At 43.5% G+C, this 17,717-nt stretch overlaps 1 protein-coding gene across 1 annotated transcript in view; it reads left to right on the top strand.

The window, feature by feature from the left end:
* NID1 (nidogen 1) overlaps positions 1 to 17,717 on the top strand; it is an 83,210-nt gene that overhangs the window by 23,946 nt on the left and 41,547 nt on the right. The window contains exons 2-7 of the mRNA XM_041746919.1: positions 2,874 to 3,173; positions 5,012 to 5,238; positions 7,529 to 7,902; positions 10,293 to 10,442; positions 14,423 to 14,674; positions 16,978 to 17,178. Of these exons, the coding sequence (XP_041602853.1) occupies positions 2,874 to 3,173; positions 5,012 to 5,238; positions 7,529 to 7,902; positions 10,293 to 10,442; positions 14,423 to 14,674; positions 16,978 to 17,178 (1,504 nt within the window). The remainder of the gene's footprint in view (positions 1 to 2,873; positions 3,174 to 5,011; positions 5,239 to 7,528; positions 7,903 to 10,292; positions 10,443 to 14,422; positions 14,675 to 16,977; positions 17,179 to 17,717) is intronic.

Genomic DNA, 17,717 nt, shown 5'->3' with positions numbered 1-17,717 from the left:
AAGTAGCAAGAGCCAGCAGACAAATAAGGTCATTACACATTATGGTCTGCACTTGGAAGGAAACAAACAGGAAACATGGACAGAAATGGGGGTCAGGGAGTGAGGGGAGGGAAAAAGAGGGGTCAGCAAGAGGAGTTGACACTGGACAGATGGAGGAGGCTCTCCTAGAGGCCATACTTCACTGTGCCCTGGAGGGTGGGAGTGAGCCAGTCATATGAATGCATGGGGCAGGGGAGAGGGTGCTGCTGGTGGTAGAGATGGAGAAAGTGCCAGGGACCTCAGAGGTGGAATACATGGGGCATGGGTGAGAAAGGGGAAGGAATCAAGACCAACTCCCTAGTTTCCTGTTCTAAGCAACTAGGTGCCTGGCATGAATCTCTCAATGGACCCCACTCCAGTCCCCTTAGCAGTTGTGGTACCCGAATCCATCCTCCTGCCTTCCTAAATACTTTAGGGGCCTTTCCCTTTTTGCTCCCAGTTCTTCTATGGACTTGCTCAACTTTAAGAAGATGGAGAAAAAGGAACAAAACAATGGGAACATCACATGCTCCACAGATCTGTATGGTGAGATGGGCACCCAAACGTAAGAAAGTATTGTTCAAGTCAGCCATCAGTTGGTATATCTCAAACAAACAAACAAACAAACAAACAAAAAAAGACAGAAACACTCATGGAGGAGAAGTTTAAAGCTAAGAATCAAAGAAAATGTCTGGGTGTTCTGTAAATGAAATTGATCTGAGATGTCATCTTTCATTATCACTAACAATTGAGTTGACTGTGCCATGAAGAAAGGGCTGAAAAATAATTTTCCAGTACTAATACTAATGGGGGTTATGTGGTCTGTGTCCAAAGCAGTTGCAGTGCTTCTTTATTGTTGTCTAAAAATTTGATTCCCCAAGCATTCCTTGTGATAATAGAAACAGTCCTGTGCCCAGATTCTAAAGAATAAAAGACACTGGGAGTGTTTTCAGAATTGTTGGACTAAAAAAAAAAAAAAAAAAAAAAAAAAAAAAAGAATTGTTGGACTGACTTGAATTTCACTGGAAAACAGCTTTTTAAAAACTAAGTTGTTTGTATGTGGCCTCCGTGTGATCGCTTCCCACTAGAGGCTGATAACTGCCAGCATCTGGTGGCTTGGGAAAGTGAGCTGTTTCCCACGCCCCCACACGGTAAGCCCCGCTGGGATGTCCAGTCCAAGGGGATGTGTAGATGGTTCTGGCCAGAGGAGAGGGTGAGAAATGAGCTGGCCGAGCTCCTTCCCTGACTGCCTCCTCCACAGCCTGCCAGCACGCTCCAGAAAGGCATCGCTGGTGCCAGGTGGTGCTAGAAAGTGTGCCCCTCGACAGTTAACAGCCCATGAAGCCTGGTAAAAAGGGAGGGGTTTGCTAAGTCTACATGTAATCTCCCAGAACTCTCCTTCCTGTCCCTTCCCAGGCCCAGAGCCTCCCTAGCCCTTCCCCTTTGTAATGAGGCCTGAAGGGGGTGGAGGAGAAGGCAGTGGGAGGAGGAGGGAGGGAAATAAGTGACTTGGAAAACCCATAGGCCTTCCCATCAACTCCTGAACAAGAAAGAGTCCCTTTCTTTGCATTCGTGTTCTTGTGATCCACAGGCTCTTAAAAGTACAGACCAAGGTGCCATTTGCAAAGTTGCTCCCATTTGATGGGGATTTTTTTTTTTTTTTTTTCAAATCACAGATTCTCGAAGTAAAAAGGGCACTGAAGTGGTGTTCTATGTCATCGGTGGATTGTGCGCTAACAAGAAAGAGAGAGGGAGTCAAAGCCTCATCCTTGGCATGGCTTTGAGGGAGACCCAAGTACCCCCACCACTGAGTACCCTCAAACAATCAAGGGGCTCTTTGTCCTTTCCCTTTTTCCCAAGGAGTGAGGTGGTTAGCTGGATAAGAACACCGATCTCTTTTTATAGGAAGCATAACTGATTTCAAGAAGGCTGTATGTAGGGATGAAGAAGGCCAACTTTGGAGTCCAGCCCCCTGGGTTTGAATCCCAGTGCTGTCACTCATTGGTAACTTTGGATAAATCTAACATACCTCACTTGCCCCATCAGAAAAATGTGAATAATAGTAGTATCTAGTCTTATAGAGTTCTTCTGAGGATTAAATGTTAATAAAATGCCTGGAGCATGGTAAATATTCAGTGTTAGCTATTATTCTGACACATTAAACTATTCGTAATAATTAATGATATCATAATGCCCCATTCCAATTTACTTTTTTTCTCAAGAGATGCACTTTCAATTTTTTAATTTGTTTATTTATTATTTTTTTAAAGTAGGTTCTGGGCCCAAAGTGGGGCTTGAACTCATGACCCTGAGGTCAAGAGTCCCATGCTCTATGGACTGAGCCAGCCATGTGCTGCCAGTTACTTCTTGACCCATTACTCATTGTATCATCTTCCATGTATGTCAGTCCCTCTGGACTGTGGGTTCCTTGAAGGCAGAGACTGTGTACTACTCATTTTGGGACCCACAGCAGTTAGTACAGCCCTGGTATGTAATGGTCAGTCAATTTGTTGGGTAAATTAGTGAAGGCTTTAATAATGGCTTAGGTTTGCATGCTGCAAAGCACGCACATGTGGGAAGCCCAGGACTCAAAGCTCAAGACACATGTCCAAGGCCCATTGATGGGTATATGTCAGAGTCCGGTCCTGTGATTCTTGCACCATGCTCCTTCCACCAGGCCATCATGCCTAGGAGAGGAGTGCTGAATTTTATAATTCAGGATCATGTCCTTCTCCAGTTCTGTTGTATTTGACAGACTGGGAGTACCTGAACAGTGTTCTGTGAGTGGAAGCTCAGAGTTCCTGAGGAAGAATTCTTTCCCCACTCTCCTCTTAACGATGCTTTCTCTTGTACAGGTCACCACAAATGGCATTATTGCCATGAGTGAACCCCCAGCCAAAGAATCCTATCCTGGGGTTTTCCCACCAACCTTTGGAGTAATCGCACCTTTTCTGGCGGACTTGGACACGACAGATGGCCTTGGGAAGGTCTATTATCGGGAAGACTTATCACCCTCTGTCACTCAGCTGGCTGCAGAGTGTGTCCAGAGAGGATTCCCAGAAGTCTCTTTCCAGCCCAGTAGTGTGGTGGTTGTCACTTGGGAATCTGTGGCCCCCTACCAGGGGCCCAGCAAGGACCCTGACCAGGAAGGCAAGGTAAGCACTCTTCCAAGTACAAGGTTGTCAATAGGTTGGTTTTATATACTTTGGTCTTCCTTGAAGGAAGAGAGATTCTTGAGTAGGTCAAGGAAGCCATCTCTACATCTAAAGTCACTTTTTGGGACATGCCTCTGTTTCTCCTTAGAAACAATAATTTCGCTCCACCATTATTTGATTTTTATAGTATTACAGAGTAGAGAGAAACTTGAAAGATCCAAAAGCACTCCATTTAAACAGAGGATGTTCTAGGTCGGTAGTTCCTAAAGTGTGTTCCACAGAACACCAGTCCTATAAGATAGTCCTTGAACAAAAGACCTCCCCTGGCCAAATAAGTTTGAGAAGTGCAAAACGTTATCTCCCCCTTGGTGATTCGCTCCAAAAAGTCCTGCAATAAAGAAACTTGCCTAATTTTTAAAAAAAATTTAGCAGTCCCCAAATCTTTTGGCCATACTCCTTTTTTCCCTCCCTAGTAAGATACATTTTGTCCCACAGAACACACTTTGGGAAAGCCTGTTATAGGCCTGTAGGACACATTTTGCTTTTTGTAACTGAGTGCTCTACTTGAAAACTGCTTAAAACCTTAAATGTCTCAGGACGCCTGGGTGGCTCAGTGGTTGAGCATCTGCCTTTGGCTCGGGTCGTGATCCCAGGGTCCTGGAATCAAGTCCCACATGAGGCTCCCCACAGGGAGCCTGCTTCCCCCTTTGCCTCTCTCTCACTGTGTCTCTCATGAATAAATAAATAAAATCTTTAACAAAAAACAGCAACCAAAAAAATCCTTAAATTTCTCAACTGTGTGTCCCTTCCCCTTGAGTGATGAACACCCAACCCCTTGTACAGAGTCCTTGCCCACCTCTTGGGACTAATCTCCCCTTCTCCTTACTTTTCCACACATCCTTTGCCACAGCTGAATCAAAATTGTTCATAATTCTCTGATCATGAATCTCGCCCGGCCCTGGGATCTTGCATTTGCTGCCCTCTCTGCCTGCCCCCACTACTGGTGTAAAACTCGTACTTGATCCTCTAAACTCGCACAGCCTCCTCTGCTCCTGCCCCCTAAGCTTTGGGCACTTCTTTCTGTGGCTTCTATAGCACTTGCACACAACTCCATTATAGAATCTGTCCCCCCATTTTGCAATGTTTTCTTCACATGTCAATTTCCCATCAAACTGGAAATTCTCAAGTGTGGAGACCATGTATTTATAGGAAAGTTACCAACAACATTTAGGGAATACTTTCTCTGTGCCTGGCTCTTCATATCATACACAGGTCTCCTAACATATCTGTGAAGTATGTGGTTTTCTTTCCATCTAGCAGGTTCAGAAATCCAGGCTTAGAGAATTTAAGTAACATGCCCGAGGTCCCATAACCCATAATGAGGAGAGCGAAGATTTAGATTCAAATCTGTTTTCTCCCAATGCTCATGTTCTTTTTTTTTTTTTTTTTCTGATTGTACATTGCTTGGGTTTGATAAATGTATGACAAATGATAAGTGTGGTTAATATGTTTAATGGCCATGGAAACAAATTCTAAGGATAAGAATTTGCTCAGTGGCATGAGATTTAGGCCCCAGTGTAGAGCTACCATCTCTATAATTTTCAGCTAAGCTTCATGGAGAAGGTATTCATTAATTAATTGGAAAATGTCATGTTGATCCAGCCTTAGAGATTTAAGTGGAGCCATCCTGGAATGCCTAACTCTTGCTACAAAAATACTTCTAGAATAAGGTGAGAGTACTGCTATCTCAGAACTTTGTCTAGATAGTCTGGTGAATAGGACGATTTAAGGTCTAGTGATATATTCCTGAGTAACTGAGTCTCAACTCATCTTCGCAGAGAAACACATTCCAGGCTGTTCTGGCCTCCTCCGATTACAGCTCCTATGCCATTTTTCTCTATCCTGAAGATGGCCTGCAGTTCTATACGACATTCTCCAAGAAGGACGAGAATCAAGTTCCTGCTGTGGTCGCATTCAGTCAAGGCATCCAGGGATTATTCTGGAAGAGCGAAGGAGCATACAATATATTTGCTAACGACAGAGAATCAATTGGAAATTTGGCCAAGTATGCTTTCCTTGTTCTTCAGTAGATTCTCCCTTGATGATCATTTTATTATTAAGATGATGGTTTTTATTATTTTATTAAGGATTGTATATATTATTATGTATCAGTAATGGGCACTAGAGAACATGTCCTGAAAACGTTCCCACAGATTTAAATTTTTTATACAGTTTTTTATATCATGTAGTGCCTTTTCCTTGATGAATTCAAAGTAATACACTCTTTCAATGAACAGGTATCCCATTTTTTTTTGATAGCATGCGCATTTGAAATGGTTGCTACCATCTCCTCTACAAGCATAAAGTTACAAATAAACGCTCTTCAAACCCTATCTCCTGCTATAAACCCACAGCTGTGAAAAGAACGTCTCCCCCTTCACACCCCCTGCCCCGCCACGTGGATGAGAATAGAAACTCTCACAACAGAATTAATGCTCTTTTGGGCTATTTTGTAGAATTTGGCAAAAGCAGGGGAAACTCAGACTGCTTTTTTTCTAAAACTAAAACCTTTTCTCTCTCATTGTGCCTTGAAAAGTGAAGAAAGAACACCACCCTCCCAATTTCATATTACCCAATTGAATCTAAAAATCCCTTGCCCTTGACTTAACGGTGTGAGTAGCAACTGGCATTGTGTGGGTGGCAAAAGCCCTCATTTATTGTGTTCGCCTGTTTCTGTGGTGTGAAACTCATGGCCAGTTTCCAGCTACCCTTGTCATGTTGCTCAATATGGAGTTGAGAAGAAAACCATTCTTCTTACCCTACGGATGCAGTAGACTTAAATAACTTCCAGAACATCGATAATAGTTAAATAATTCAACATGATGAGTTTCAAGTACTTAACGCCTTTGTTTTTAATATAATTTGTTTAATTGTAAGTTTATAGGATTTAGTTTTTTTTACAATGGGTCTGTTTAAGAACTGGCTTGCAAAATTATTAAAATTTAGCAGCTGGCTCTCATGAGCTGGTGCTAGCAAGCTCCTGCACACCACTGCCTCTCTTGGAGTCCTGGGACCAACAGATGGAATACATACCCTGTTTCTACAGGGCTTTCTTGATTCCTTATCCTTCTTATCCCCCTTATCCCCCTTTCTTGATTCCTTCTCCCCTGTCCCACCCCAATGTTTTGCTCAGTATCCTCCACTGAGTAATGTCTGTTCCTTCTTTCCATTGTATAAGCTGGTCATTTTACATAGTTTCTGATAGGAGCACTTCCAATCACAGATGCATAAGAGCAGTAAACATGGTGGAGAAGGAAGAAGAGATTAGGGTCATTGTATTGTACTTTTTAAAAAATTATACAAGTCTTTTACATCCTGAATCTCATTTACATTTCACCATACCCTTGGGATGGAAAAGGTAAACTGAGACTCGTCCAAGATCCCACAGCTGCTAGAGTTGACATTTCCGATAATCCAAGTCTGTACTGTGTTCACTCACAACACTTCTGACACCAAATAGATGGCATTTTTTTTTTTCCTACACCAACCAATTCCCTAACTTTCTGAACATCCATTTGGCATTCTACAGTTCAGCTCGGTTCTGACACGGACAGCCCAGGGTGAACAGAGGCCCCACAGGTTAAGGGTTTGATCCCACAAGACTGCACCCACCTCAGATGTAAGCTATGGGGAAGCTCCACATTGCCACCTCTACTTCTGATCAGCCGGCTATAAATTAGGGGTTTCTGTGACTCCTTGCCAAGTTCTATAATTTTGCTAGAAATGGCTCACAAAACTCAGGAAAGCACTTTTCTTACTATCACCAGTTTATTTTAAAGGATACAAGTCAGGAGCAGCCAAGTAGAAGAAATGCATATAGCAAGGTATCAGAGGCAGAGGGGACTTGAGGCTTCCATGCCAGCTCTGCATGTCCTATATTCACCAACCTCAAAGCTTTCCCACCCTCATTGTTTAGGGGTTTTTATTACATGAGCATGATTGATGAACTCCTTGGCCATTGGTGATTCACTCAGTCTCCAACTCCTCTCCCCTCTCTCGAAGTCAGGGTGTGGAGCTGAAAGCTCCAACCCTCTAATCATGCCTGGGTCTTTTTGCTGTCCCGCCCTCATCCTGAAGATCTCTGGGGTCCCAGCCACTGCTCATCTCATCAGCATACAAGAGACACTGCAGAGATTAGTAGGATTTTAGGAGCTTTATGCCAGAACCAAAGACTCAGACAAAGTAGGCAGTGTGTTCCAGGCTGACATGCAGATTCTAAGGGCTCCTCCTGCTTTGTTAGTGGGGGAAGTTTGTGGGTTGCTGGCCTGTTTCTAAGAAGCCTGTCCTTCCTCTAGGAGCAGCAACTCTGGGCAGCAGGGTGTCTGGGTGTTCGAGATCGGGAGTCCAGCCACAGCCAGCGGCGTGGTGCCCTCTGACGTGAGCCTTGGACTGGATGACGGAGCAGAGTATGATGATGAAGACTATGAATCGGTGACCCATCTGGGCCTGGGGGACGTGAGCACGACACCCTTCCCCTATGAGGATCCGAGGAGGGGAGACCCTGGCACCTACAGCGCACCCCGTGTCCTCTCCCCCCGCCGCTTGCCCACTGAGAGACACCCCGGACCTCCCACGGAGAGGACCAGGTCTTTCCAGCCACCAGCAGAGACATTTCCCCAGCAGCATGCACAGGTCATAGATGTGGACGAGGTTGAGGAGACAGGAGTCGGTACGGCCATTTACGTTATAGCTGGCATGTCCCAGGACAGGAGGGGGTCAGTTGTGTGCCTTATATGGCCGTTTGGAAGGTTGAGACCTGGGGAAGTAGGGGTGGCCATCGCAGCTGTAGAACTTTGCTGGATGGGCCTGGTGGCTTCAGAGACTCCAAGGGATCTTTGGGGATTAGGGTTGTGGTCACAGGAACAGCAGAGGGGGTGCTCTTTCAAGTTTCCTCTGACTCCTTTTGTCTGTTTGAAAGAGAAGAGGGCTTTGGAAGTATTTTGAAAGTCAGATTTTCTTATTTGTGACTTCTGGGATCAGAAATATATTCACACACCTGAAAAAACATTTTGGAAGGTTCTTGGGCTATTTACGCAGTTTATCTTTGACGTCTATTTCCTCTTGGTTTTGGCATGAAGATGGTTGATTATTTTTCCTCCCCAGTCCTGTCAGCTTCAGGGTTGGTTTCAAAATACAAAACAATCTGGGTTTAAAGATTTCAAAATACAAAACAAATAGATCCCCCTTTTAAAGATAATTTTAAAATACAATCTTTTCTAGCCAACCATATTCTGTCGGGTTTTTGCTCTATTTTGAAGGAAAACCTTGAGCTCTTGCATGCTTTGATTTGTCTTATAAAAGATATTCAAATTAAACTGTGTTAATTATGTTTTACTCAGCAGGTTGACATATAATCTGTTAACATTCATTTACATGAGATAGTCTAAGCCTTTAAATGATATTTACTGTGACTCTTTCCTGCTTCTATGAATTTATAAGGCCCCCAGAAAAATCGACTCCATTGCACATTATTCACTCAATTTTTATTTCTCCTTACATTTTCTGATTTGTTTCATAGCAGTCGTTATAAATGTTTGTTCTTTTTGGAGTATCCCCAAACCTGGACAAGATCTGGTGGCCCAGGGGGAATGTGCTTACTTACTTCTAAGGCACAGAAATAGAGAAGTTACCCTTTATGGCATGATGAGAACATGGGTTCATGTCTCATTTCAGGGTTGTGAGATAGAGCCCAGTGTCAGTCTCCATACACCCTGGATTTCCTGGGGCAATGCTAACATCTCTTAGCACATGGCACTCTGCTCTTACAGCTGCTTCCAGACTGGTGTCCCCCAGACATGTGGGGTTATGTTTACTCACAGATGTTGAGTCTGGAGTCTTATCCTGCTCTTCCCCTGTCTAGGTGTCTGTGAATTTCTCATCCGTGAAGCCATCACTTTGAAATGAGATCATAGCTAGCACCAGCAACTCGGGGTGGTATATTACCTGGTACTGGTAAAAAGCCTCAATTTGAACTCCAAATGTGCCTAAAACATATTTTTTCTGTCCCTCCATCCCATGGTTTTATTTCCCTGTTTTTAGTAGAAAGGTCAGTTTTCTATAGTCAGCAGTATATTCCTGGTGTTATTTGAAAAGTCACTCACAGATACGCAGGCAGTAAGGGACCCACTGGAAGCCAGGCCCGCAGCTGGAGCTGAAGCAACCAGTCACGTTTTGTGTGTTCAGCTCAAGGTCCTAGTGTTCCGAGCTCCAAACGCCACCTTTACACACCGGAAATTCCCTTCTGAGCTTGTAGACTAATCAAATTGACCTGACGTTAAACTTTACTTTTATCTGCCCTTGTCACAGTCAATCACAAATTGGATCATTATCCCCTCTAAAATGTCTCCGCATGTGCTTTTGAACCTGATTCCAAATTAATTTGCTGTGGATTATTAACTTTAATGAGCCAGTTCATAATTCTAACAAAATGAAGCTGGGAAGTAGGAATTTGAAATAGAAATTCTTTTTGTTTGAGTCAAAGACCTTTAGACCAAGTATGACTAAGGAATTATTTCTAGTCATCTTTTCAGTATAAGAGCTTCAGAGTTTTCCCCTGGGAGAAGAATGGGGAAGTTTTAAAAATACTTTCAGGTCATTAAAATGACAAATTTTATAATATATATATATATATATATATATATATATATATATTTTTTTTTTTTTTACCACAATAAGATAGTAAAAAAAAAAAAAAAAAATCAAAGATATGTCCCAAAATGTGAAGCTGATCTGACTATATTACATGGACACCATGTTAAGATTGATGTTGGGTGGCAGTAACCTAGTAGGGATACAGTGATAATATTGATTCAGTGATCCAGTACATTGGATTATAGCATTTTTAAATAACTCACTCCTGTGATTTCTCAAGCTCCTTTTAGATCCATTTGCCTTGGTGGTTTGAGTACAGGAGCCACTATATGACTTAAGTAGCTACAAGTAGTCAGCATTACTAGAGCAGGTGGGAATTCCTGCGAGGCTCAAGTGCACACAGTATAATAAAGCCTGGTCCACTGCCATGCAGGGTGCTTACAGGTGTGCTGTGTTTTCTCTGAACAGTGTTCAGCTACAACACGGACTCCCGCCAGACGTGTGCCAACAACAGACACCAGTGCTCTGTGCATGCCGAATGCAGGGACTTTGCCACGGGGTTCTGCTGCAGCTGTGTCGCGGGCTATACTGGGAATGGCCGGCAATGTGTTGCAGAAGGTATTTGGCTTTGGGATCGCCTGGGTGGCTCAGTCAGTTAAGAGTCCCGCTCTTGGTTTTGGCTCAGGTCATGATTTCAGGGTTGTGTGATCGAGCTTGGTCTCAGGCTCCACGTTGGGCATGGAGCCTGCTTGAGATTCTCTGTCTCCTTCTCCCTCTGCTTGTTCTCTCTCTCTTGCTCGCTCTTGTTCTCTCTCAAAAAAGAAAAGAATGAGGTATTTGGCTTTGATGTGTCCCATTTGTGTGGGGAGAAGGAGGGAGTGAAATTTTTGTTATGGTGTTTGTTTTGAAATGTTGGCTACATCTCTAAAGGTGGGTAGTGTTTTTAGTAGATACTAGATCTAAAATGATATTTAATATCTCATTCCCATTTTTCTCATCTTCTCTAAAGGGCTTTTTTTTTTTTTTTTTTTTTTTTCTAAAGGGCTTTTCTCAGGGAATGCCCACTTTTCTAATAAAGTGAGGCCTCTTTCTTTCCTGTGCTATGTTTTTCTCCATCTTGATGCCTTGGGAGCCCATCTTCACAACGGCCCCTAACATGGGACAAAGGCTGAAGTGTTTAAATAATGTAGCCTGGACCAGCCAGGCATTGTTAATGCCTCTCATTTTCTTCCATTTCTTTCCAACCTCCCATGTGGCATTGATCACAGGCCTGACTGTCCTAATGGTTGTTGAACTCTAGCAGGGCCATGGTGGGCAGGCATGGACCAAAATTTGTAGTAGGGAAAAGTATATTCCAATCACCCATCCCTTCCCACTGTCCTCTGTTCATGCCTCTGAAATCACTGCATGATGATGGCGGAGTGTAAGGGGTACACCAGTTAATTCTGGAGCACCAGATCCATTGTGGGGCTGACTCCAAAATGGATTCAGCTGTGGGTCAGTATCAGTTCTAAGCTCTACCCCCAAGAGGACCAACCAGTCTTGATGCTCTCAGATGAGCAGAACAGTCTTCTCGGTGGAAGTCTAGGGGGGTAAGAGAATAGTTTACTCAGAGAGTAAGACCTCTGGGAGCCTGGGGGCATAGACTAAAATTAAAACAAAAGCCACAAAAACCCTACCATACTGAACATTGGTCCTTTTAGGTGCTACATCACCTCACTTGTCACTCATTGGTCATTTTCTTCGTGCTGAAGAATCTCAACTGCTTTGCAAAATTTAACTAATTGAAACTCAGTTGGAGGAACAGTTTCTGTTTTTCACATCCCTGGCCATAGCTGTAGTGAAATCAGTTATTTTAATTTGCTAAAAAAAAACAAACAAACAAAAAAAACGTTTCCTTCTAGATCGCAATGAGATAAAGGGAGTTCTGTTAAATACCATCTGATGAAAGAAAATTATGTATACCTTTCATGTTAATTTGGGGAAATGTTTTGAACTTCTGTAAGTGTGTTTTCTGTTTTCTTTTAAATCCCACCACCCCAGGTAGTATGGTATGCCTCTGTTTCTTGTTTTTGGCTTGGCTTTTGTACATCTCTCACCCGGAGAGAAACTTCCAGAATTTACAATGAAAGCTTATTCTTAAAGAGCAACCTCTCCTTCCCTCTTTCCATGCCAAGTATCAGAGCTGGAAATGCTGAGCAGTTTGTGTTTGGTGACAAGCTCAGATGTAACAAACTGTTCAGCTGCATATTTTGACATTATATACCCGCCCCATAATACTTCTGTGGTTTACATATTTGTTGGATTCTTGCTACTTTTGAAACATTTTTCTGGCTCAAGGTTTGGTGGAAAAAATTTGTTTGGTTTCCTTCACTTGGCTTTCTTGCTTGTTTCTGTAATTGTTTGGGGGATGCATTTTTTCGATATTAGTCTTCCAACTTCATAGCATTCCCCAATGTAATGACACAATTTGTGTGCTGAAACACTGTCTGTGTCAAGTATGTCTTGGCTTGTCAGTGACCCTGTTTAACAGCTTGGGCATAGTGAACATAGCAGAGGGTTTTCTGATCATGAGCAATGAGGCTCAGGTGCAAGCCCCTGTGTCCAGTGTTATTCAACAGACTTTACTGAGAACTTTCTGGGTGCAGAAAACCGCTGAGGCCAGGTGAAGGAGCTGGGTGGATCTGAAAGTCCTGTCCCTGGTAATCTATGAAGAGAAACAAAGTATGTGCAATCAATAACTGATCGAATTTAATTCTGCATCAAACCTGAACAGTCCAAAGTGATTTATTTACCTCTTCCTTCAGTTTTTTTAAAGATATAATTAACGTCCTTGTTAAAGGACACAGTTTGGGGCACCTGGGGGGTTTGGTCAGTGAAGGGTCTGCCTTCAGCTCAGGTCATGATCCCAGGGTCCTGGGATTGAGCCTTGTATTGGGCTCTCTGCTCACTGGGGAGCCTGCTTCTCTCTCCTCTCCCCGCTCCTGCTCTCTTGCTATCTCTGTCTCTCTCAAATAAATAAAAAAATATTTTTTAAAAATAGAGTACATGGTTTGCTGGATTTTAGTCTCACTAAGTTGTGCAGCTGTCACCTCTGTCTAGCTGTAGAACATTTTTATCAGTCCAGAAAGAAACACTGTATCCACTAACCCCTCTCCACAGCTCATCTACTTCCTGCCATTATGGCTTATCCTCTTCCAAAATATTTCCATTTCATTCCACGGAATCATATGATATGTGACCTTCTGCGTCTGACTTCTTTCACTTCACTTGGTGTTTTCAAGGCTTATCCCTGTTTTGGCACATACCAGGACTTTATTCCTTTTTTTTCTAGCTATGTATTCTGTTGCGTGGTTATACCAAGCAGCGGATATCCTGGCCGTTATGAATAATGCTACTAAGAGCATTTGTGTACAAGTTTTTGTATAGACATATGTTTCCTGCTCTCTTGGGAAGACACCTAGGAGTTGGAATTTCTGGGTCATGTGGTAACCTTCAGTTTTCTTATTTGAATGCAAAAATGACTTAATTTCTTTAGATCTTACATTTGTCTGATTAAACAGTAATGTATGCAAGTTATAAATACTCACAAAGCATAGAGGCACGTATTACAGAAAAATGAAAGTTTACCCTATTGCCCTGAGTTGACCCCTGTTAGCAGTTTTGTGTATATCTCTTCTTGTATTTTCCCCGAGGTATATGCTAACATTTATTATTAGTGTGTTTTTAAAACAAAAACTATTCTATATATACTCTTTGGTAACTTGTGAAGAAGGCTTTTACATTTCCACAGTAGGTTTCACATCTTTCCCAGTTTTCTGAATGCAACAGTCAACCACAAACACACCCCAGTCCATGAGCCGATCCTTGGCCAGAGGCCATGTCTGTGTGTCCTGTGACATCTGCAGTGCCCACATCTGTTGGAGCTTGGGTTGAATGAAGCTCCGGGACCCAGACGGTCCTCACTCTCAGTGATAGAACCATATTTGAGCCAGAGCTGTGTATTAAGGTGTGTGATAGATCAGGCTGCCAAATGTCCCAGATTCCCAGGACTAACCAGTGAAATTACGAATTCTGTCTCTTATACACCTAAGAGTGATCAAGATCACTCTTGACACCGTTCTCCTAAGATGATTTAATTTGACCCTGAAGCTCCTTCATCACACAGTGACTCCCCTTGGAGCTACTTCCGTGCTGTCCGTTATGGATCAGCATGGGATAGAGGAAGGATGTTGGAATTTCCAATGCTCACAGACAGTTGTGACTACTGTCCTGGCAACTGCTCTCAATGATCCCAAAGCCCTTTACCCCAATGCCTTTCTATCTCTTTGCTTTAGAGTACAGGTCCCACCAGGCATGTTACTCTTTTTTAAAAGGCTGGCTTCTGGGGCACCGGGATGGCTCAGTGGTTGAGTGTCTGCCTTTGGCTCAGGGCATGATCCCGGGGTCCTAGGATCGAGTCCTGCGTTGGGCTCCCCGCAGGGAGCCTGCTTCTCCCTCTGCCTATGTCTCTGCCTCTCTCTCTTTGTGTCTCTCATGAATAAATAAATAAGATCTTAAAAAAAAAAAAAAAGCTGGCTTCTTCGTTTCTTGCTCAGGTTCCCCCCAGCGAGTTAATGGCAAGGTGAAAGGAAGGATCTTTGTGGGGAACAGCCCAGTTCCGATCGTCTTTGAGAACACCGACCTCCACTCTTACGTGGTAATGAACCACGGGCGCTCCTACACAGCCATCAGCACCATTCCCGAGACTGTGGGCTATTCTCTGCTTCCTCTGGCCCCCATCGGAGGCATCATTGGATGGATGTTTGCAGTGGAACAGGATGCATTCAAGAATGGGTTCAGTATAACAGGTAATTTATCTTCAACAGTAAAATCAGTGGACCCCACAGGTGTGCCTGGGAGGCCTGGGGGTTAATAGTAAGGAAACTCTAGGTTTGCAGACACTTACTGATGAGCATTTTGTGGCTCTAGACCTAAGATGTTGAGGTAAAATGGTCAATACTTTTTTTTCATGAACGTGTACTCATGAAGGCTATCTAGAATGGATTTTGATCAGGGAGTGATTTCATGGTGAGTTAGAAGTCTCCAGCAGAGCAAATGATGTCATCTCATACATCGTCAAACCCCAAAGTGTGGGGCTGTGACAGTCTCCCTCCTTTTGTTATCAAGCCTGCCTCAAATTCCCAGCCAATCTGATCTGATATTTGACATTTCTTTAGCATCTGCTTGGAGAAAAGGAATCTGCTGTTTCTAGCTAGTGAATTAAGCCTGATAAACATAATCCTCCTGAGTCTTAGAAAACCTAATTTTCCCAGAGGCTGTGCCCTATCAGGGACAGTGCAGTCTTTAGCAGACCCGGGGGCAGATGGTTGGGGGGACATTTCTGTAGTGTGGTCATGGCCTCTCCCATGTTCTGCTGAGGCCAGCTTCCCAGTGCATGCTGGAGGCCTTTTCCTGGAATAGTTTGGGTTTAAGAGACTGTGTCCTTCCTCTCTAGCCACTTCCAGGATTTGGAGCCTGTTGTTCTGGGTCACTGGTACCCATCTGCAGCTTCTGACTACCTAGATCTGTTTTCTCCCCCACCTCTTCACCTTGCTGGAGCCTCAACCATGGCTTTATTGTGAAAAGGCCGTGTACCAGGGTCTCTAGGCTTTGCCATGGTAACCCTCCAAAAGTCATGGGACATTAAATACATAGTTGCCTGCAATGTGGCCATTTAAGAAAGAAGAGGATACATATTTGAAAAAGGGTGGACCTACCCATGAGATATCAACTGTATGGCCTAATATTTTTTCTCTATCCTTCAGGCATATATATCCTGAGTATTATAACCAGGTTCACGTTCTCATGCAAACATGCTCTTTCCTGACAGCCGAGATTTGCAGTCAGACCCACAGACGCTACTCCATCCCTGCACAGGTTTTCAAATTGGTGTTGCTCTCTCTGTGGATTCATTTAAACTGGTGGTATTTTGTAACAACATCAACTTCAGCAGGGTTGAGGGAGTCTTTACAAATTTCCTACCACAGTAAATCTCTTTTACTACCGTGGTCCTTAAATGTCCCAGGACGTGGATTAGCACTTGGACATCCGCCTGGGACTTGGGTACTATAAAGCAGGAGTTGTCACACTTTCTGCAAATGGGCAGATAGTAAACATTTGCTTTGCCTAAATATTCTAGGCGATATGACCTCTGTTGTAACTGCTCAACTCTGTTAAGTGATCACAGAGCAAAAGCAATCATAAATAATATGTCATATGAGCAAGTGTAGCTGTGTCCTAATGAAACTTTATTAATGGGCACTAAAATGTAAATTTCATGTAATTTTCACATAGTATATATGTGAAATATATATGATAACATGTAATATGAAATATTATTCTTCTGACTTTTTAATAAACCATTTAAAAATGTAAAGAGCATTCTTGGCTCAAGGGCTGTGGGCCTGAGTGGCCAGAGTTAGCCCTGAATCCATAGTGTGCCAGCACCCCAGCTGTAATGGGAGTATGCATATGTGGAAAGGAAAAGAAGCTGGAAGGAGAAGTATTTTTGCTGCCTCTTTGGGGCTGCAGCCTGGCACAGACCAAGGGGAGTTCCTGAGCCAACACCCATAGTAAGTACTCCCCAGGTGGTTTCTGGTATTGGCAATGGTTTGCCCTGAGCAACTCACCCATCCTGACTGGCACACTGAAGTGTTACAATAGTTATCACCATAATTAACATCTTGGAAAGCTTGACATTTGGCAGAGCACTTCTAAACATAGTTTAGCTCATCTAGTTTCCAGCAGGTAGCATGTATCACTCTTTTATCCTTAAGAAATGGAGGCTCGGGACATTAGGTAACTTGTTCAGATTTGCTCCATTAGTACCTAGCACAGCTGGGAGACCAACTCTGGTCCTTTGCTTTGTCCAGCTCTAGTCCTGAGCCAGCCCATCTCCAATGCAGGTGTGGGGCTGGGAAGCAGCTTCCCTCCTCTGTGCATGACTCAGTTGGGCCACAGGGATGTTCCAGCCCTGTCCCCAGCATCACGGGCTCCATTTCTGCCAACCGAACTGTAGAGGAGGTGTGAGCCTCCATCATGAGCAACCCCTGAGCCTAGGAGTCATTTTTACTCCTTCCCAGGTGGCAAAATGACTCACGTTGCTTTCCAGGAGGTGAGTTCACCCGCCAGGCCGAGGTGACCTTTGTGGGGTATCCGGGCAAGCTGGTCATCAAGCAGCAGTTCAGTGGCATCGACGAACATGGACACCTGACCATCAACACGGAGCTGGAGGGCCACGTGCCGCACATCCCATTTGGCTCTTCTGTGCACATCGAGCCCTACACAGAGCTCTACCACTACTCTCGTGGGGGTGAGCCACCATTGCCATGTGGAGTGGGGGGGTGAGATGAGAGGGGTGGAAGTGGGGGAGTGGGAGGGGTACGAGCACAGCTCCAGCTCCCCACTGGCTCCAGACCTACCCACTGCTGCAGGAGCCCTGGGGCTGGGCCATCCCCTGGGCTTCCTAGTGGGAAGTATCTGGGTGCTAGGTTATTAAAGTCACCTTTTCCCCTAATTACAGACATAGTACACACTAGTAGGAAATTAGTGCAAAAAAAAAAAAGCGTAGTGGTAAAACTGGGGCAAAGTTATTATTAGATTTAAATTATTTCCTTTCAGCCTGTCCCTCATTTATATATAAAATTTCAAACTTACACAAAAGTTGAAAGTAGCACAGGTTCTATCGACCATTTACCCAGCTTCACCAATTGTTAACATTTTTCCATATTTACTTGGCCATTCTTATGTGTATATATATATACATATATATCTTATACATATAAGATATATACATATCTTATGTGTATATATATATGTATATATATGTATATATATCAACCAAATGATACA

Source organism: Vulpes lagopus, chromosome 3, assembly GCF_018345385.1.
Source record: "Vulpes lagopus strain Blue_001 chromosome 3, ASM1834538v1, whole genome shotgun sequence".
NCBI classification, from domain to species: Eukaryota; Metazoa; Chordata; class Mammalia; order Carnivora; family Canidae; genus Vulpes; species Vulpes lagopus.
This window is presented reverse-complemented; position numbering and strand designations above follow the sequence as displayed.